Below are 21,894 nucleotides of genomic sequence, written 5' to 3' on the forward strand. Positions count from 1 at the left end.
TTCATGCTTTTCTTCCCATCATAGTGGGTAATGTGAACACATACTTTGCTTGAGTTTGCACCTGGACTTGTCCTTTGTCTGTGTACCTTTCCAGAAACTGGGCCTGGAACTGTGTTGAGCTGCATGTGTGACCCATGGATTATTGTTTTGCAGAAAAGCTTGAGATAAAAGAGAATTTGGGGGGGTTTTACATTAAAAACCAGTCCTTTTTTTGCATTAAAAAACAGTCTTTTTTTTCATAAGCTTCAACTTGTAAAGATCTGGCTGATCTCTAGGGATCACCTGTCAGGTCTAACTCAGTGCAGGGTTCCGTTTTTTTCCCAGCAAGGACTCAGAAGTGGAGACGTGGGATTCACTAGTGGCATTCACTAGTCCAGGGAGAATTATCAGTCTATCTAACAGGGATTTTCAACAGCTTCCAAACTTGGAAACCTTTTTGTAATGTTCTGCTTACATCGTGCACCACTGGCAAACCTGAGAGGGCTGTCGTGCCCCAAAGGCTTACAAAGAAACTCTCAGGAGGTGTGAGAAATCCTGTTCTTGTGACTCTAAACTTACTGCTTGGCTTTGTGCTCCCACAAGATACTCATGATGAAGAATGGAAGAAATCTGTGCAGAGTCTGATTTCTTCCTTTTACCAGAGAAGCCAAGAGCTTGACAAACTACTTTGTTTAACTTTTATCTTACAATTGCACTTGTCACTTCAATTGCATCTAATAATGGTTTGTGTAAGTATTGCAGATATTCCAAATAAATCCTTTGAAGTTTTCTTTTAAGAAAACTGTGTAATTTAAAGTATCTACTTGCTTTTCTGGTTTTAAATTGTTCAAAAGATATTTTAAGCATTTTCAATGTAAAATATCTTGGCATTAAACTTTTGCTTCTTTAAAAAAAAAAACTGTTTCCCCCTTAAATGAACCCTTTGCTGACCACTGATCCTTAATCCTAAAGGGCTTCATGAAGAGGATGGAAGAAAAAGGAGTTTCTGAAGATATGAAAGGGAAAGACAAGATTGTATTTGGCAATATTCACCAGATCTATGACTGGCACAAAGAGTAAGTGTTTTGGTTTAGTTCCTCTTTAGACACCTTTCTAACCACTTATCCATAGAGGGTTGGGCTATGTGGTGTTTGTATGTCTAAACTGCTTTTAATTGAACATCATCAGGTCATTCAGGGCTGAGCTGCCAAAGGATGCTGCCTCTCTTTAGATTATCTCTGTTGGTTTGTAAGGGCTGCTTAATAACATCACAAATCCTGGCTACCTTGAATCCTGAGAAGATGTTCTGATTTATGTGCTTTTAGCCACCGTTTCTCAGTACCCTAAATCCTGATACAGGGCTTTGTTTACCCAGCCAGAACCAGCACAACTGCCTGATGGAAGGCATCAGGCCTACCTGAAATCACTCTTCCCAGTGAAAAAAGAACCTTGGTGTGGGATAGCTTTGCACTGCCTGGCATCATGGGAGGGTGTTTGTCGTGCTGTCTGTGATCACAGGTACAGCTTTATGCTGGCTCAAACACAGTGCCAGCAGTGCTGGTCAGTGTGACAAGGATGCTGCACACAGGATGCTGCCCTGTGTCAGCTCTGAGCTGCTGATGGCTCTGCCACTCTTGCTGGGGAGCCCCAACAAGAAGCATCACTTGGAGAGGTACCACTGTGGTCCATCCACAGCTCCTGAGCTCATAAGTATTCCCAGCATCGCTCTCAGAGAGTTGCTGCTTGTGAGATATTCACTGAATCTTCAGAAAAGCTACTGGGGCTGCCATAATTGAGTTTCTTGGGTCACAGCTGTCACCTCAGTGTATCCTACTGATGGGCAGTAGCAGTGCTGGGAAGTCATGGTTTCCTTCCTGTGTCTCGTGAATCTCAGCAACATCTTCACATGCAGCTGATTAGATCATTAAGGCTGACCGTACCAGTGGTATTTGGCTAGAAGGGTGATAAAATACAAATTCCTTCAAGATCCTTCTTACTCTGGCATGCTTTGGCCTAGTTGATGCTTTTGGCTCTGAGTTAGGAACTCCATTCCTTGAAAATCCTACTCCTACAAGTAGATTTTGAAAAGCTGCTGGAAAGACAAACCCTGGGCCATTTCTTCTGTAACTCTGTGAACAATGTCTTGCGATATGGTCGTCATTTCAACTCTGCCACTCACAAATACTCTGCCGCTCCAATTAACTAAAATTTGGGCATGTATGTGTAGATGTGAGCAATGGACTTTGAGCTGGAGCTTCCTTCAGCTCTGGGCATTTCCCTCACCCAGGAAGCACAGTATCCTTGCTGTCATGTGTCCCACAGGTGCTTATCTCATGGCCTCAGCCTGTCCTTATGTCCTGACAGATGACTTTGTGAGCACAAACTAAAACATGTCAGAGGAAGCTTCACCTTAGGTTGATACCAGAGAATGGAGTGTTTTTACCAGTGTTTTCCTTGATTAAGTGTGAGGATAGGAGTTTTCTGTAACACAAATGGAAAGATTCCCTATTTTTAGTTCTGTATATCTGGGTCAAGTAGTGTATTTAAATGCAGATGAATGTAGCATTTATAGAGGATTGGGTTATGGAAGCAGCTGTATCTAACAGTAGAAATGGTGATTTTTAATTGGGACATCTGTCCAATTTGCATCATTTTTTGAGGTTCTGGGATTTCTTGGGACCAGACTATTGCAAGCATGTCCTCTCACAAAATCTTGCTACTGTAGCAAATCCACGGAGGCATTTGAGACTGAAATCCTGAAATGAAAAAGAGGAAGATCATGGACAGGGCAATTGTTTGGATTTGCCTACCAGACAGAAAAATCTAGCAGTGTGTCTGATGTTTTCACCTCACTTTTAGGCATTCCAGTATATTTTTGATAAGGGCATTTGAGCTAGAATGAATGACCTCCTTGAAGCTGCAAGTCAAGATAGAGATGGTGTTTATGAATTACTGTGACTATCGTGAATAACATGTCTATTTATTATGAAATTAAAAACAGTGACAAACAGAACATATCATAAGTCCACCAGCAAAACATATTGATTTGTTTATTCAGGTGGGAACATATGCAATCTCTTTCATGTTGACCAGTACTCCAAATCTGCTCATGCAACTGAGAACTCTTGGTCAAAGCTGGAATTTTCATAAGCTGAGTTTTCACAAGCGTTTTGGTATATGGGAGAGTTTTACTCTGGGAGTTCTCAGTGAAGGAAAGCAACTCCTGCAATTAGACAGTGATCAGCACTTTTTGAAAATTCAAACCAGAAGAAGAGCAGACAGTTTGCAAGACAAGACCTCCACATTTCACAGCTCTCATCTAATGATTTAGAAATCCCACCATTAAGGGCTGAAGCCAAGCTTACCTTTTCATTTATAATTGGATACTGGAGCTAAAATGCCACTCTTATATCTGAAGGATGACTAGTTTGCTGCTGGGATGGCCTAAAGAAGTATTCTGAAGTGTTCATATCCTTTCTTTCAGCTTTTTCCTGGCTGAACTGGAAAAATGTCTTCAAGAACCTGACCGTTTAGCACAGCTTTTTATTAAGCATGTAAGTTTTGTTTTGTTTCCTATATCTACTACAATTGTCTTTTAGGGTATGATGGCTCCTTTTCAAAAACACCTGTTTGTGTCGACTCGATGCTTTTGCATGTCTAAACTGAATTTAAACATAAAGTATTCCTACAGTTAAGCATTTTCAGTGGGCAGCTGGATTGCACTAAAGCATTAATCATTGTCTTTTTGCAGACAACTTACTTGGGGGGGGCAAAATTGATGTGGCCGAGGACATCTGCCAAAATACAATTATGGCAGGTGCTACAATTTACATGTTCATGTGATATTAGCCAGAGTATAACTCTAGAGGAAATTTCAGACCTGTCAGTGTGAGTGTAACATCTCTCACTGGCCACAACCCAGAAAGCTCCCCTTGCCTAAATGCAGCTGTGGAGGACAGAACCAGTTACCAATTTTCTTTCCTGCTTTAGAGAACTAAGTCTTTGGTTAAACCAAAAATAAGGAAGACCAAGCAGAACATCATAGCAGCTTTCTGCCACCTTTTAATAACAGAAGGGTGGCCAATATCTCACGTGGCTGCTGTGCCTCTTGCCTTCACAGGAGCGGCGATTGCACATGTATGTGGTGTATTGCCAAAACAAGCCCCGGTCTGAGTATATAGTAGCTGAGTATGAAACGTACTTTGAGGTAAGCACGGCTCATTATGCATTACTGCTGCTTGCAGCTGTGAGTCCAGGTCAAGGAGACTGTTCTGTAAGCTGTGGGGTTTGCCTAAAACAAACTCCTGAAGATTTTGATACTGCACGTGCTGCTGAGGTCTCTGCCATACAGAGAAAGTGTCACTATTTAATTGCTTTCAAATTCTCATGTTGTTCATTTGCAATAAATATTTAATTCAATACTAACTGTGTGTGGCCCGCAGGGTACCACAAAGGCACTCATTTCTGTCCCAAGTAAGACTTTTAAATCAGTAGTGTGCAAACAACAGGGGAGGTAAAAGCTGTTGGAGCTGGGTGGTGCCTCTCATAAATCCCCAGCAATCTTGTTTCAAGAAGGCTTTGGGACCAGACACATTGTGATAGTAATGTGAAAGAAGCGTGTTTAACAAGGGAAAGATGTTTCCTTTCACCCCAGGGCAGGAGGCCTGTTCTGCAGGACTCACTTGTGAGCTAATCCCCGCTGCAGTGGACAGAGTGACCCTCAGACCCTGCAGGGCTGCTCGGTCAGCTCAGAGGGGGAGGGATCCTGTGCTTTCCAATGCCTTCAGCTCGGCCACGACTTTTAACCCAGGCCTTGCCTAAATAGGATATGCCAGATTTTTAAATCCTCAGAAATTCCGTCTTGCAAACAAAAGATTAAGAACAGACCAACTTTCTGTGGAAATAAGTCTCTGCTGAGACGTTTTGTCGTGTTGTCTGTCTTACTCTGTGATTGTTTGCAATTGTTTTTAATCCTCATTTTTTAGGAGGTTCAGCAGGAAATAAGCCAGCGGCTGACCATCAGTGACTTTCTGATTAAACCCATTCAAAGAATAACTAAATACCAGCTTCTTCTCAAGGTGAGTGAAAACATACAGTTTGGATTAAACTGTAGTCTGCATGTTGGGTTAGATGCTGTTATTTTAAATCAGACTTAGACTTAACTGAGGAATAAATTCATCAAATTAAGAGGAAAGAGGGGTCTGCTTTCTGGGCATACAGTGACAGAGGCCCATGGAATATGTCCAGAGAGCAGGAGGCCACATCTGTGTGAGTGGTTTGCAATTTAGGATAGTAAACAGATGATTTTTTTTTTTTCATTTTCTTTTGGAATTTTTTAATAGAAGGGTACACTTCAAATAGGAATTCTTTTCCTCTGAAGTTTCAGAGCAAACTCTCAGTTTTTTTAAAATTGGAACAAAGATACAAAAGTGTATTGCTAAAGTCTGTCTTTGGTGCTGAGGCATGCTTCTAGTAAGTGCTATAGCCTCCATTTCTGAATGTCTGTCTTCAAATTAGCTGAAGAAACTCCTTTTCAGAATATTCTGTTGTCTTAAAATTTGGGGAGCTCACCCCAATTTTCTTCCCCAGGAGCCTGACCACTTTGGTTTATGCTGACTTATCCATAATGACAATTACTCAGCACTCTTGAAAATTCATCATGAGGGGTCTGAAGCCAATATCTAAAAGCAGGCATGTCTGAACCCACCCTGTAATCTCCAGAAGCACTGGGGCTCTGAGCTGGTTTTTCCTCTTTTTTGAGCTATACCCAAGCAGGCTGCCATCAGCCCTGGTTTGGGAATTGCACACTAGCAAAGGCACAACAGCATGTTCCCCAAAATGCCAAAAGGAAAAGAAAACTCTTCGTGTGTGTGTGTGTGTGTGTGTGGTCTTGTGGCTTAAGACAGGGACCAAGTAAGCATTCCCAAGGACTAACCCCAGCTTTGTCTTTTTTTCTGTGATCTTTTCAACAACCCTCCACACCCCTTTTCCGTATCTCTAAAGTGGTTATGACATTCAGCAATCTCTGAAGATGAATTTATTAATAGTAGCAAGTTTCTTCTCAGAAAATCACATGCTGAATATGCTTTTCCCTTTTCAAACTGGTGCCTTTTGTACTCTCTTTTCTGAAGTGCCTTAATGCAAACCTTTCTGCTTTCTCCAGGACTTCCTGAGGTACAGTGAAAAAGCTGGTCTGGAGTGCTCCGAGATAGAGGTACATTTTCATGCACTGGACAATAGGGCTGATGGGACTTTGTATGGAGGAATGAAAACCCCAGTATTCCTTTGACAATAGTTGAAGATCCTGCTGGTAGTCTAAATGTAGTATTTCTCCTAGCTTAAATCAGAATTAAAAGATGATGGCACAGTCCTGCATTTTAGTCCTGCACCATCCTCTTTTAGACATCTATTCATGAGGGCCTCGCCATGAGTCACTGCAGCAATTGTGCTATTGAACTTCTTTATTTGACACTGTGCTTTTAGGAACCCTCTGGGTCTCTTGTAATAATGCAACATCCCTTTTCCTCAACAGAAAGCAGTTGAATTAATGTGCCTTGTACCAAAACGTTGCAATGACATGATGAACCTGGGTCGCCTCCAAGGCTTTGAGGTATGCATTTGCATTTGTCTTATAATAATAACTAGGCAAGGAAAATTATTTTATCTTCCTATGATTGTCTCTACAATCTACCCAAGCTGCTTATTTAGTGCTTGTTCTTCTGCGGCGCTGAGCTGCATGCTTTGGTGAGGTTTCAAAGGTGGGGGGGTGACACACCTCTCATTCTAAAGTTGAGGCAATCTATCTATTGTTTCTTCAAAATGTGAGGTCTGTAAAAGCTTCTGTAAGCTTTAATGAGACTTATTATCCAGAGCAAAATAAGTGATGAACCAGCCTGCTCTGCCCATTAGTAAGGTCACCTGGCATTAACACATTAACTGCTCCCACCGAGTTCAGCAACATCCAGGAGGGGACTTGAGAGTTACAACCCCACAAGTTGCAGCATGTGGCTTGTAACTAAGCCAGTGTAGGCTTTGGTGAGAGGTCTTATCTCCAAAATGAATAAAGATTTGTCTTACTGGCTTATGCACTGCAAACAGGTAGGTCCTGACTTTTGCACCTTCAGAGGTGTTGTGTCAGTGGCTGCTGGCTTAGGGCATGATGGAGAGCTCTTGCCTGGAGCACTACAGTAACAAACTGCATAATGGGAGCAGGGTTTAAAATGAAGTGCACAAAACAGTCTGATTAAGACCTCTTGCTTTTGGTTTTATATACACCATCAGTGGCAATGAGAGCAAGAAAAACCTGTTACTTGTCTTCAGCTGAAGTTTACAGGGTTGCTGCTTTGGTATCTTAGAGGGCATATGTCTCACATGAATGCAGGGCTGCCTGGAAAACTTGGACTGCATGAAATAGAGCATATCACCTTGTGGGATCACGGTGGGTCAGGGTTTGTGATGTTAGTGCCTTGTGCTCCTCAGGGCAAACTGACAGCTCAAGGCAAGCTGCTGCAGCAGGACACCTTCTACGTGACGGAGCAGGATTCCGGGGTTCAGTCTCGACCCAAGGAGCGCAGGGTGTTTCTCTTTGAGCAAATAGTTATCTTCAGTGAACTCCTTAGGAAAGGATCTCTAACACCAGGCTACATGTTCAAGAAAAGCATAAAGGTAAGAAATGCAGAGGGAGAAGCATATTCTCTTTGATGGTCGTGTAAGGTTCATCCTGTCATAGGGGGACAGCAATGTTCAGAAAACATTTGCATTTACCTTTCAGTGGATCAGAAGCTGTTTAAGACCATCTCTAAATAAACTGTTGGGTGTCTAAATGTACTGGGTAATTCTTACAGGGAACACAGCCAGGGCAGGTCCTCTATCATTCATAGCTCTGAATTAGCAAATATTGCTGCAAAACCTGCAGTAGTCAAAGGAAGTTTACAGTAGTTGCTTTTAAGCATGATCGTAAAAGGTAGATGAAGGTACAGTGTCCAAAACAGTCATTTAGGCCAAACTATAAGTCAATACTAAGCCTTTATGTGATATTATTGGAAATACTCTCCCTAATTTGTGTGAGGGCTCTTAGTACAAATATGGATGTTGCAAGAATGTTTCAAAGACAAATAAAACCACATATAATTCTAAAAATAAAGCTGTGACAAATTACAAAACCAGCTAAACTATAAAGAGAGTTTTGAGAAACTAATTTTGGTTTTAAATAATCTATGCAGATTATGGGGCTGGGGCTAAAAGTAAAAACTGAAAGTAACCAGGGCAAATACTCGTGTCTTTTTTTGTTTAAGGGGGGGTTATGTTTGTTTAACAAATGCAAAGTTAACTGGTGAAATAGTAAGTGAAGGTGAATGAGTGCTGCACATCTCCTGGTAGAGCAGCCTTTGCTGTGCCTGCAGAAAGAGCAAAATCACTGATTCATTTAAATTTCTGGGTCATTCAAAGCTCAGAAACCAGTCTAGCATTGATTTCCTTTTCAAAGATACAGGTTAAGAGACATGGGAGAATGCATTGTGTTTGCTCTAAATTTTAAATGGTGCATTAATATGAAATAGAACACTATCAGCCGAAATAATGCATCTTAACATATATAACTAAACAAATTTATGGTAAACAGCATATTTACTGAAATGAGGTCGTCTTCTTGGCTGATGGAAACAGCAGCATTTACTGAAAAGCCTATATCCATTTGCAAGTCAGTGTATTTTATAGTTTCCAACCAAATAATAGGCTATAAAGGGAAAACCTAAAGTGTACAAATAAACAATCGTCTTGATTTAGATGATCAGCTTTGATTTTATGGTTTTGCTGATTTAAATCATTATTAAAATTGGAGATGGAAATAGTATGAATCATTTTTACTTCAGTTTATTGTATATATAACAATGAGGCTTTTGTCTGCAGGAAACAATTCCTGAATTGTATATTGTAGATAAAGAGAGAAAAATAAATCTCTCCTAATGTCAATAAAATTAGCTTGCCTCAAGGGTATGAGTTGCTTTTCTAGTTAAACAGCCTACGAGAGAGAAGGCTGTTCCCACTGCCTGAGTTTAAAATTTTCATGTGATAATTTTCCAGCCCCTTTTCTTCCACTTGGCAAACAGCTCATTCTCCTGTTGAGTGTCTACAGCAAGTGTGGGATCCCACGTGGCTCCATGTGTGTCTCCCCCACCTCAGCATGGATTTTGTGTGCCAGCAGCTCTCACACCCTCCATCCCAGCCCCCACTTCAGCTTCAGGCTGCTTTTGCATGTCTGCTTCCCACAGAGAAGAGCTGTGGCTCTCAGTGGAGCAGGACCATTCCCTGCCTCCCTGGGCTCTGGGCAGCCTCACCTCGCAGTGGGGCCTCCACCTGAGCCAGCACCACAAGTCCCATTTCTTTCCTCTGTCACGGCCACAGAGTAAAAAGTGCATATGACTTCAAATGCAGCTGTTCTGGTCTGTCAGTGAGATGAGACTCCCAAATATTCTTCTCCAAGGTCTGTCACACTCAAATCGTGAAGAAGCTTCAGCATCTTGTCCTGCATTAGCGAAGAACCCTTTTTTACACAATAAGGTCCTTAGTGTTCAGAAATGGCACATCCCTTCTCAGATACTTCTCAGCTGGACACCCTCAGGCTCCCAAAATACTTACGTGGGAGCCTTGGCAAATGCATCTCCCTGAGATGCAAATAGGAGCCTTCTACCTGGAGTCATACCAGGATTGGTTTGACTATCAACCAGAGGAAAATGAGCTCAGATCAGGAGGAACAGCACTGTCTGGGCTCGCTGTGAGTCCCTTTCCTTGTCCCCATGTCAGGGGAGTTCCTGCATGTCAGTGTAACTTCACAGGGACTGCCAGAAGCAAAGGAAGAGGCTAATTCCATCTGGCAGTTTGAATGCTGGACAGTATTCTGGTGTGGAGTGGATCTCTCCATACCTTGACAGATACTCAGAGCAATTGGAGATGGACTTCTAGGGGACATTACTGCCTTAGTCTTCAGAGCTGTCTGCTTTTGACATAAAGACACTCCCTCTCTTTTTTTTTAGGGAGGCTATGCCAACCTATTCTTGTTTACTACCCTCAGTATGTCAGGAAAAGCTACAGTTATGAGTACACTTAAAACAGAAGCCTCACAAGGGCGGGACAGCAGCCAGAATTGCCATCCATGTGATTTCCAGCAAGAATATCTGTGACTACAGTCAAGTGAAGTGATTGCACACAGATGACTCTAATCTGCTAGAAATAAGATCTGCTGGAGCATCACGGGAGAATTGCTCTTTTTTTTTCATTATATCCCTGTTTACAGTCCATTCCATTTTTAAAATGTGCTAATGACTGAGACTCTCTTATCAGAGGACAAGAAATATAAACATTTATTTAGATTGGAGGAATGATAGACTTCATTAACATATTAATAGGAACATTTTTGCTCTATTTATGGGTTACAGTAAATTTTAAGCCCACCAGTCAGGTCTGTGTTACCTTAAAATAGAAGTTGTAATTCAAGACAAGGCGGGTGGATGTCTGGTACATCTGTCAGAGCTTTATTAAGCATCATATTTAAGATTTAGATTTATCTGGGTAAATCTAGATGAGACAAATTCTTCTGATTATGGTCTAACAGTTTGTTATTGGACTTAATTATTTTCAGGAACATTTCATAACAGTTTTGATTCTTGTGTAATGTTAACTCATGCTCCCTGTAACATGCTTACCTTGGCTTGTTTCAGATGAACTACCTTATCATTGAAGAAAATGTGGACAATGATCCCTGCAAGTTTGCCCTAATGAGCCGGGAAACATCAGAGAGAGTCATTTTGCAGGCAGCTAATCCAGAAATTCAACAGGCTTGGGTACAGGACATCAACCAGGTCCTGGACACACAAAGAGATTTCCTAAATGGTATGTACGTGGTCTTTGTTCTGTTTCCCAAACTGTGACGCTAAATGGGATTTAGAATCTTTATGTCTTTGTTTCCTCTGTGAGAAAATTACTGAGCCACTTCTGCATGTGTCAGTTGGGTTCATGTTCCTATCTCAGGTCCCGCTGTGGGTGGTGTTTTTGTTGGTACTTTTGCCCTGGGGTTTGCAGGGCTCTGTCACCTGGTGCTTTCCATTGTGCAGCAAGATTTTAAATCTGATGCCATCCCAAGATCATGTTGAAGCCAGGTTGCCACTTTATCTACACAGCATCTCCCATGTGCTCAGAGCAAGGTTTATCCCCAAGAACCTCCTGTTAGACATCACTGCGTGCTGCCAGCTGAGGATGTGAGGTGGGAGGAAGGCTGCCTCACCGTGCACCCCCCTACAGGTCCCAGCTCTGCAGGGCAGCAGCAGCTTTCAATTAAAAAAAATAACCAAAGGAAAGGGCAAGGAAACAAGGGCAAGGGCTTGTTTCTCCTAGGAACCATGGGAGCTGTGCATGAACAGAGGCCTTTCCAAAGTATCAGCTTTGCTGTAGAAATAGATTTGAGGTGGTCTGAAATAATATTTCAAATTAAAGCTATGTTTTGAAAAAAAAAAACTCTCAAAAACCAGACACACACACAATCAGCAGAACTGTGTAATTTGGAAATACAGAAGGGTCAAATTCAGTTAACAATTTTAGCTTGTTCTTGCTCACAAGTGGATGAGGGTAAGAGAGGGGAACAGGACTAGAGAAAGGATCTAAAAATAGTATCTCTTTTGTTTGTTTAGAAGCAACAGAGTTGCTTTGGATGTCTCCACGATTGCTTTGCACTATTCATTTCAAACCAGCTTATTTTATGGAGTTTATATTAGAGTTCTATATTTAATAGCTTAATACATGTTCAATAATAAAATATACTTGCTTGAATCAAGATGTTTTGGCTTGGCACAATATGTTAGATTTTTTTTTTTATTTTTGGGTTTTGTTATGTGGTTTTGTGGATTTTTTTTTTTTGCAAAATGGGAAGAGGCTCTTTCAGTTCACATCAAAGCAAAGGTTCCTTTTTCTTGAATGTGGAGGTTTTAAAAATTTTAATTCAGCTTACTTTTACTTTTCAGAAGTTAAGTGGGAAGGGGTTACATGCAAAGGTTGGTTGTGACAGTTCAGAATCTATGGCTGAGCTGATAAAGGGAAATCTATTTCAGCCATGATGCCACAACTTGGTATTGGGTTTTCATGACCTGGAATAGAAGTGGCTTCATACAACCATTTAAAAATGATTCCTTAAATACATTGGTGAGATGAAGAGTCTAAGTTCTCCAGTTTGACCAGTTGGTACCAAAACTTGGTGGGTTTATGTCAGTGCACTTGGCTTTGACTGACGAATTATTGGAATAAAAATAAGTTCCACTAACAGTTAGCTACAGACTTTTTTAAAAAAGCCTTGTGAGAACTCCACAGGCATTAATGCAGGGTTTTTCTGTCCCTTACACATCTTTTTTGCTTGTTCTTTTTATTTTTTAAGTATTCCCTCTTATCTTCACAGGACTTACTGCCCTGTGAGCCTCTTTTCCTACTGAGGCATCTTCATAGCCCCTATTCAGCCTATCTTCTATGAGGCCAGCAAGCAATTTGATGGGTTAGGAACATAATCATCACTATCTCTAAAGCAAAAGTAAAAATAGATTTCTATTAAAACACAATCTTAAGGATTTACGTTAAAAATATAAATAAGATCCAAGAAAATTATACTGTATCCAGTAGAGCCTGTCCAGTCCAGAACATTTTAAGTGGCTTTTAGAATGTAATCTTACTGAGGCTGACTAATCTTTAAATATGTTCTTTAGCTTTGCATTTCATTAAAGCTGATGTTTTCTGTCTTAAAAATCATATTAAATCCACACTGAGCCAATGCTGCATAAACTTAATAACAAAATATTCCCCATGAGTTCTTGCCCAAGCTGTCTCTGATTTTTCTCTCTTCACCAGGGAAGTCCTAAAGAGTTGGGGCTGTGTACAAAGCACGGGATTTACATCCAAACTTCATTAATGTAAAACTGTAATATTCAAGTTTTTCATATTTTTCCATGGAAAAGTAAAAGCTGCTAAGCTTGAGAAACAGGCTGTGCATCAAATGATGGGCTGTTCTGACCTTTAGGAAGCAAGGTGTAAAAAAAATATGTCCCTGCTGGCCATGTTTCATAAGGAAAATGCCATTAATCTGTACCTTTTTTTAATCATGTTTTTGGGGGGAGTTTGAGAGAGAAAGAGAGAACAAGAAGCAGCAAGTAGATGGACACTGACACTCTAAGAATACTGACAGATGTTTAACAGGAGGCTGGAAGCCAGGCATCACTGTGATAGTTCATGGTGGAATTAGCAGTCAGAAATGGACGCTCAACTAAATACCCTTTAAAAGCTCTGAGTACAGTAGATTGTTTTAAGCTAGACTGATAAGTATCCATTCAGATCTTACTGCTAAAGACCTTGCAGCCTAATCTACTGTATACAATAGAAAAATGTCACTGTCAAAATCACTGTCAAAGTTCTCCCCAGCCTTCCTTGCCCTCTGTGGCTGGTCTGCAGCAGGACCAAACCATTTCCAGCTGCAGCTGAGGTAAGCAAGTGAAACTGGCAGTCACTGTGGCATAAATACAGTCTGCTTTTGTGACAAGGGTCGGGTTTTAGAGACAAGTAATCTTTCAGATTGCTGCAGATCTGTGTCTGTGTCCTTTTGAAGAAAATGGTGATCTGGCATCCTCCTTGATTTTTTTTTTCTTTAAGTCATTTGTTCTTTAGTACGAAGTGGTTTCTTGAGTTGTCCTGCCTTTCTCTGGAAGGGGAATGCTAGAGAGTGCTGTATGGTGCTGAGCTTTTCTGTTTTTCTTTCCTTTTCATCTTGTTGTGAAAGACATTCCTTCTGTTGTGGTTCCCTGGTGGGGCTGATGCTGTGACATTATGTCCTCTGTCTGCCTCTTGCTAGACTAGTCTCTCTGCATTCCAGTAGGTTTAGTCTGGTGCATGTACACAGTATTAACTGACTATAAATTATCTGTTAAAGCTACATGACATGCGAAAAACCAAGCCCATAGGTCTGGGGCTGATAGCCTGAGCCCAGCAAATCTGCTCACTGCGAGTCCCAGCCCTGATCCCTTCTCCTCCAAACGTAACAAATTATTTATTTCTTTACAATCTGGAATTTTTATCCTTCCTTTTCCCAGTGCAAGCTCTCTCCATGACGATAAAATCTACTCTCACAAGTAGTTGTTTTTTTACAACTACTTGGTTTTTTACAACAGCTTATGGAACTGTTAAATGTTGCCTGTTGGGTGTTTTCTGGAGAGGTTTGTACTGCTGGGAATAATATCTTGGTGCCATCTATACTTCTCACTTGCTGGCCAGTTCCAGCAGTTTCCTTGAACCAAAGTTAATGTAGAAAGCACACTGAGAGCCAAGCTGCAGTGCATCTTGTCTGAAGAGTATTTAGTAGTCACACTTTCTTGGGATTATGCACATGGGACTTAGAGGTCTTGACCTGTGTTTTCCTGATGTTAGCAAAATTCACTGTAAATGTGCTGTGCACCTCTTAGTCAGACTTTCATTTATTTTGACTACAGGATATGATTAATTTGTGCGATTCCAAAGAAAATGAATGCAATTATGTATGCTATAAATGGCAAACATTTTAGCTTACTCACTGTGTAGGTTAGAGAAGCTGTTCTTCCCATCAGCATGGAGTGCTGTGTTCAGTTCATGCACAGCACAGTGTAACATGCTTGAGTCCTGTCTAGCCATGAATGCACCGTGTGCTTCCATGGGTGGCATGTCCTGTTCCTGTTTGGTTTGCAGCATATGGGTCTGTTCTGTTTGAACCATCCCACCTGTTTGAACACCTCTGCAGCCCCTGGCAAGGCTGTTGGGAGCCTGTGGCTGACTCTTGTCCTCTCTTGCAGCGCTGCAGTCGCCCATCGAGTACCAACGCAAGGAGAGCAGCTCGGCGGTGCTGCGGCCCCAGGCCGGCAGAGTCCCTCAGCCCAACACCAGGCCCCATTCTTCTATTCCAGTAGGGTCTGAGAAGCCTTTGAAGGCTACAAGCCGTAACCCATCTCTCCCACCCCTGAAGTTATCTACCTCCAACGGCAGCACAGGGTATGAGCACTCACAGCCCGGAGACAAGTATGAACAAAGCAAGGTACTGAGCTCATCTGATAAAACATGATCTCACAGCCCATTTCTTATACCACAGGTGATCCATGATGTTAGCTTTGATTAGCATCTAACCAGGTCAACAGGAATCAACAAACTGAAGCAATGGGGTAACGTGTGATTTGGGATTAAACAGCTCATGCGAAAGCCCTGGCATCCACATGGAGGGCACTTCATCTAGGAAACAGGCAGAGCCTGACCCTGGAGCACTGATCCCAGTGTTTTTCAGGGCACTGTGCTTGCAGATCTAGTGAACTAGATATCCATTTGCAATACTGGCAGAAGCAATATTCAGGCTTCTCTAATAGCCATTAACCACCCATTCCTGAAAAAGTCTATGGTAGGGAAGAGTTTAGACCTTTTCCCACATAACAGCTCACAGGGTGCCAGCTAAAGGTTGTCATTTGGGTACATGTGTGCTGCACACAAACCACCAAAGAGTCAGTGGCCACCAACCATGTTTGGACCCTGCTGCTGGCTGAGGCTGACCAAAGCCACTTTCAATATGACCTATATTTAACTGCGAGTATTCACTCAGCATCACTGGTCTTTCTCCCTATTTGGCTCAGCACAGACCCTTCATCTGTAACACCCGCAGATGAGAACACCCAGGGGCACGGTTGTCAGCAGCTTTGAAGTCTGATGTGAAATAGGAAACTGGTTTGTATTTGTTACTGCCACCTTTCAGGTCCTTCAAATCCTTTTCTGCCAATGTGAACTTCCAAGTGTTTTGTGTCTTTTTCCCTGGTCTGGTTAGGCTGGACATGGAGTAGTGGGATCGCTGCCGGAAAGGGCAGGTTCCTCCGCACCGGCCGCTCACCGGTTTGTGTTGTGTCCATTTTCAGACTGATTTGGGAGGGTGCAATGGGACCTCTTCCATGGTGGTGATTAAAGATTACTATGCACTGAAGGAGGATGAGATCTGTGTGAATCAAGGAGAGGTGGTTCAGATCCTTGCTATCAACCAGCAGAACATGTTCCTGGTGTACCAGCCCGCAAACGACCACTCTCCGGCTGCTGAAGGATGGATCCCTGGCAGTATCTTGGCTCCCCTCCCTAAATCCACTACAGATAATAGCGATGGAAGCATCAAGTAAGTGCCATATTGGCTTCGCTGGGAGCACTATGTGGATTTTTTGAGGAAATTAAATAAATAAATAAATAAAAATAAACCCAAATGGTAGGGAAATCCTGCTGATTTTTATCTACAGTGCCATTGGAACAAGCTGAGTGGTCAATCCGCAGCATCGGGCAGCCATGGCGGATAGCTCGGGTTTTGCTTATTTTCATTTTGTGGGATTTTGTTTATACTTTGGAGAGAAATAAAACCATAGATGGTTAAAGATATGCTTTACATGACACCATTTTACACCAACATGGACCTGCTTGGACTGGACTTATATTTATGTTGTATTAAGTTGCTAATCTATATATTGGTTATAACAGCATCTAGATAAACAAAAAAACCACAAAAATCCAGGCTCTGTGTTGGACTGAGGTTCGCTTCTCAAGGAGGAGAGATTTTGTTGTCTATGGCAATTTCCTTGTACAGCTTGTATTTTTTTTTTTTCATTTGTTTTGGGTTTTTTTTCTGTTTGCAGTAACTTTTGTAATATATTTTTTGGTTTGCAAGACCCCCATCCAAGTACATTCCTGTATAAAGTATTTTGCACTATTTAAAAAGAAGAAGAAACAAACTCATATTGATGAAGTCAGGTTGTGCAATATAATGGATAGTCGCAATGTTCATCATTGTACCTGTAATGTAACTAATTTTAAATGTACTATTTTAAATATGTAAAATAAATTTTCACCATGAGCATGTTTTAATGAGGTAAAAGAATTAGTTGGACCCTTTTTTTTTTGTTTTGTTTGATTTTGTTTTGTTTTTAAGTTTGTTTATAATATTTTGTTGCTTATTTAACAAATGTGTGGATATATATTCTTCTTTTCTGATTTTTAGAAATTTGTCAGTCTGAAATGACTAATGCAAGAAAGTGGTTTTTTGGTATTAAATACAGAAGGTACAACCCTCTTTTCAGTAATACCTGTTGATTTCTTTTAGCATCTAAAATGACTAGATGGTAATGCATGATGTATGCTACAAACTGTGTTTTACCTTACACAAATACCTCGAGGCGCAGAATTAAACACGAGGAAAGATTTTGTGACAGATTCACTAAAAATAATAACTTGATCTCTGCTGCCGTTTCAGTTAAGAGAAATGATGACTTTACCTGTCAGTCAGTAATGAATGCTATCTGGCATTGCATGTTAAGCCAAAGGAATTGCTTGGCACATCTCTTGCACATCCACCACAGCCATTCCCGGGTTCCTCTCTAGCCGCAATATGCAACCACATGCCCTTAGAATCATCCACGGGACCAGACTCCTGGTGAAGACTGATTTCATGGCAGCTGTACAGTAAAATTCTGCATCAAATTCTGTAGGTGGATGAATTGTGGCCAGGAAGGTGTAACAAAACTGAAAGACACATGAATTGCAATTCTCTCTTTCTCACTGCAGTGAGATTTAAAGTCCTAAACAATGTTTTCAGACTCAAACAGCTAAAACAACCCAGAAAACAAAAAGACACTTGAATAATAGGAGTCCTATGAGTAAAAAACAACCTGGAGCCGTGTTATCTTCAACCCTATCTGGTCTGCCAGATCACAGTGACTATTTTGTTTGAGTAATAAAGCTGTTTCTTCTGTGACAAATACTGTACACAAAATATATGGTCGATCCAGCAGTGTTGGCACCATGAATTACTCACCTATCGGTCAGGGAGTCCCATCAGCCGTGTTCTTGACTCTTACATTTCCTAAAGGAAAACGTAACAGTCCTGAAGTGTTGGATAACTTCCCCTGCTCTGCACTTCTCATTTGGACCTTCTCCAGGAACTCCCAAATACCAGTCAGCACTTAGTGCCTGTCTGAGCCGTGCAGGATGCTCTGGTGCTCCCTGTGCTCAGACACCACTGCCCATACAGTCTGAGTTAGTGCAGACTCTAATCCTGGTTGCAAAAACAGTTGTCGTGACCCCGTTCACTCTTGTGGCAGTGGCAGCATTTGCTTGTTCTTTAACTGAGCTATTGTACAGCTCCCATCAGGTGCTGAGGTAAAAGCAGGAAGCGCTTAGGAGTCAGAGGCAGTGTTCATGGGGGAGCGTCGGCTGTGTGGGGCATCCTTTGGGTCCTACCTTGCTAACATACTGCGTTTTATTGGCATCACAGGTGATCCCTGGAATTCATACAACTTCCTTTGTAAAATGTATCAAGGTACTGTAGACGTGACATGTGCCAAACATTGGGCTTAAACATGCAAATCAAATTTGCATGACTTAAAGGTGGGCAGATGCTTTGAACCTGGATCCCAGCTCATCACACTGCTGTTTTGAGAGCTTTATGCTTTGGACAACATACCCCTCCCCAAATTCCCCCCCAACCTGTCTACTCTTCACTATTTAAACCAAATGAAATCCATATCAAGAACTGTTTTGGTTTTTTCTTAATTTCTTATGTCTGCTTTGATACGCAATTCTCTTGTCAACACAGCATTGCTCTTACAAAGGGTGACATTGGTCTTTTATTATTTTTTTCCAAGAATAAGGTCATAGGAGCAGTAATAAGGGGTGAAAAATTTACTGGAAATGGTGCCTGCTGTGATGCTAGCCAAAACCCATGAGCTGACTGCTGTCCTTTTTAACTGGATTGGCAAAGTCAAATGAGAAATTCTTGGTCTTGAGAGACACAGCAGAGCTTGTCATTCTAGGAAATGACTTATCTCTTGGAAAATTAATAATGCAGCTCCTATTTATTGAGCTGTTTGTGTTCTGAGCAACATGTAGTGAGTAACCACTTGAATTTCTTAATTTTTTTTTAATTTGCTGTACTGAGTAATCCATTAGGACCATTCTTTATATTTGTTACACTGCTTTTTTTTTCAACAAGACTGAGGACTAAACTGGTCTTTTAAATGTAGCAAAATTAAAATAAATTTCTATTTGTGGCAATGCAAGACAAAGTCCCTGAAACCAGATGACCAAGTTCTAGTTGCCTGTGCTTCCATCATGGACATTTTTTTCCTGCTCCATGCATTTAAACAGCAAGTGTGGCACAACATCTGCTTTGCAGAACTCTTTGGTTTGGTTTTGAACTTCAGCTCTCATTGCTGAGATTGAGACAGGCAGATTGCCTGCCCGTGGCTTTCACCTTCTAGGGAGCTGCAGTAATTGCAAATGTGGATGCTGGTTCCCCTTTCCAAAACCTTTCTTCCTGCTATGATTTGCCATTTGACTGCTGCGTTTTTTGGTACAACAGGAAGTCATGTTCATGGCATACCCTGCGCATGAGAAAGCGGGCGGAAAAGGAGAGCAGTGGCAAAAATGAAGCCAATGGGCCACGTAAATCCAAGGATATTCTGGGGAACAAAGTCTCTGTTAAAGTGAGTAAGGCCATCTGAAAGCTCTGTGCTGCTCTCCTGCTTCCCATCCTTTCCACCCCCTGTAGCATCCTCTCCTGAGAGAGGGAGGGGGCGGCAATTTTGAGTTTGGGTTTTGGTTTTTTGTTGGTTTTTTTCTTCTTTTCAACTTCAGTTATCTTTTTTTTGTTCCTTTTTTGTAGTATCCATTTTAGCAGGATTTTTGCATGCAAGATAAAGTGCAGTCTTTGTTTTTTGTTTTCTTTTTCCTGGCATCCCACATGCAAGTAAGTAATCTTCATTAAGAAACCCAACTATATACATGGTTAAATAACTTTAAATTGGGACACTAGTGATTTACTGACCTCTGATCTAGCCCAGGTCTGCAGCTTCATCAGTGAGTGATGCAGCAGTGAGAAAGCCACTGGGCGAACCAATGGCCTTGCTGAAGTTGCTGAGTTTTCTTTAGGTCAATATTTTAGCAGATATTAAGATAACAGGTTCCCAACCTGGGGATTCTTAAGCTTTTTGGTCTAGGGAGATGGTCTCAGTGACCTTTTTCTTTCCATGTTATCAGACAGGGCAGAGGTGCTGACTCTGTCTTGCCAGGAGAAGGTCTCGTGTGTGTCTGCGTGTGTGTGTGTGTCTGTGTGTCTGCGTCTCTCTCTCTTTCTCTGAGATCTCCCAGTATGGAAAAGGTTCAGAACTGTGGGGTTAAGCTCCATCTTCTGCTCTGGGTGCCTGACTACTGTGCTCCAACTCAGAGGATCCATCCCTATAAACCGACCATGAGGCCTGCTCAGGACTAATCTGGGGCTTTCCCTCCCAACAGAGGCAAGCAAACACTTGTGATTTTGACACAACCAAAGCTCAGCCTTGATTCAGGAAAGCACTTGAGCATGTCCTTTGGATCCACCCCTCTCCAGGAGAGCCCATGATTAAGTGTTTTCCTTTGCAGAGGCTTTGTGCCTTACAAGCCTGGTGCAATAGCCCTGGCATGTGCAAAGGGAGGAACCCTGACACTGCATCCCGGGCGCCCTCGCACCCTCTGGATGAGGAAGGACTGGGCCCGAGGGAAGTGGCTGCTCCAGCATGGTGGCACAGTTCTTCCTCCTCTTGCTTCCTCCTTGTTTTCACTACCTGAACGAATTGCAGAATCACTGCTGCTTCTCTGGCAAAAGCATGTCTTTGCCTTTGCTTCCCTTCTTTTGTTGTCGGTTTGTTTTTTGTTTGTGTTTCAGGAGCATTTTCCCTACTGTTACCCATTTTCGTGCTGCTCCCAACTGTGCTGCTCTGCCCTGACTAACCAATCTCTTTTCTAATCTCTTGTTCTCTTTCTTCCTCTTCATGCTGCCAAACAAGGAGACAAACAGCTCAGAGGAATCAGAGTGTGATGACCTTGACCCCAATACTAGTATGGAGGTAGAGACAATCATCCTTGTGATTATTTTTTCTCAAGAACATGTGTCTGTTTTGAAATACCTTTGCTGCAAGGGGAGTTGATGGGTCTGTATTGCTCGCAGACGTATGTGCCAATTTAGTGTGAGTCACAAAAAGTGTCAATTCCGGTTTTGCCAAGCCTTGAACTGGAGTTTGGGCTTCTTTTGGAGTGGGAGCAGTGGAGTGAGCTCAGTAACAAGCTCCTGCTGAGCTGGAGTCTCACATAGCCACCCTCAGTCTCTGTTTCCCACCTGGGACCTCATTCCAACAATAATGCAAGTGTGTCAGCTGCTGATAAACATGGCACCTTTCTATATTAAAACACCCCTTGCCCTGGCAATACACACTTGAGCTGCCAGTCAGGCCTGTGTTGTTAATCATGGAGCAAATGTTGTTGTACCACAACCAGCACTTTATCTAGAAAATCAGAAAAGACAACATTTCCTTTTTCTCTTAGCAGAGTAGGAATTGCATTTCTGTCAAGGTACTAAGGAAGAATGGTAAAACCAGTTGTGTGAATGTACCTGTATCTCAGGCAAGGCTGATGAAGATAGGTGGACCCAAATTATGGTACATTATGCTACTGTTTCTCCAGTGTGAAACCACCAGTTCTAGTGCCTTGTTGAGAGAGCCTGAAAGAGCTTAAAATCATGAAGAGTTATGTATCTGGTTCTCCTCAATTAAGATCTAGCAAGATCCTTTTTTTTTTTTTTCCCTGTTTATAGTGACCACACAAAACATTTCTATACATTGTTCCAAGGCTGAAAGAGGTTCCTGCTGAAACAAGCAAGGGCGTGGTTCAGAGAGAGGTGATTTTGTGGTGATGACAGGATAGGTCACCGGAGAACAGAGATATCTGTGTCCTAGCAGATCTCCCGGATGCTGTCAGCCAGGCTGCACTATAAACATCCTGCAAAAAAAAGCTGATCTTCCTCCTGAAGGGAAGATAAAAAGA

At 41.8% G+C, this 21,894-nt stretch overlaps 1 protein-coding gene across 3 annotated transcripts in view; it reads left to right on the forward strand.

The window, feature by feature from the left end:
* The window catches only part of KALRN (kalirin RhoGEF kinase), a 452,901-nt gene extending 435,801 nt beyond the window's left edge, over window positions 1-17,100 (forward strand). For all 3 annotated transcript variants that reach the window (XM_082284833.1, XM_082284834.1, XM_082284835.1), the window contains 10 exons: window positions 952-1,055; window positions 3,464-3,533; window positions 4,100-4,186; window positions 4,965-5,057; window positions 6,143-6,193; window positions 6,512-6,589; window positions 7,459-7,644; window positions 10,695-10,866; window positions 14,826-15,064; window positions 15,924-17,100. In XM_082284833.1, coding sequence (XP_082140959.1) covers window positions 952-1,055; window positions 3,464-3,533; window positions 4,100-4,186; window positions 4,965-5,057; window positions 6,143-6,193; window positions 6,512-6,589; window positions 7,459-7,644; window positions 10,695-10,866; window positions 14,826-15,064; window positions 15,924-16,175 — 1,332 coding nt within the window. In that variant the 3' untranslated portion in view covers window positions 16,176-17,100. The remainder of the gene's footprint in view (window positions 1-951; window positions 1,056-3,463; window positions 3,534-4,099; window positions 4,187-4,964; window positions 5,058-6,142; window positions 6,194-6,511; window positions 6,590-7,458; window positions 7,645-10,694; window positions 10,867-14,825; window positions 15,065-15,923) is intronic.
* The last annotated feature ends 4,794 nt before the right edge of the window (window positions 17,101-21,894 follow it).

Source organism: Coloeus monedula (genome assembly GCF_965178545.1).
Source record: "Coloeus monedula genome assembly, chromosome: 7".
Classification (NCBI taxonomy): Eukaryota; Metazoa; Chordata; class Aves; order Passeriformes; family Corvidae; genus Coloeus; species Coloeus monedula.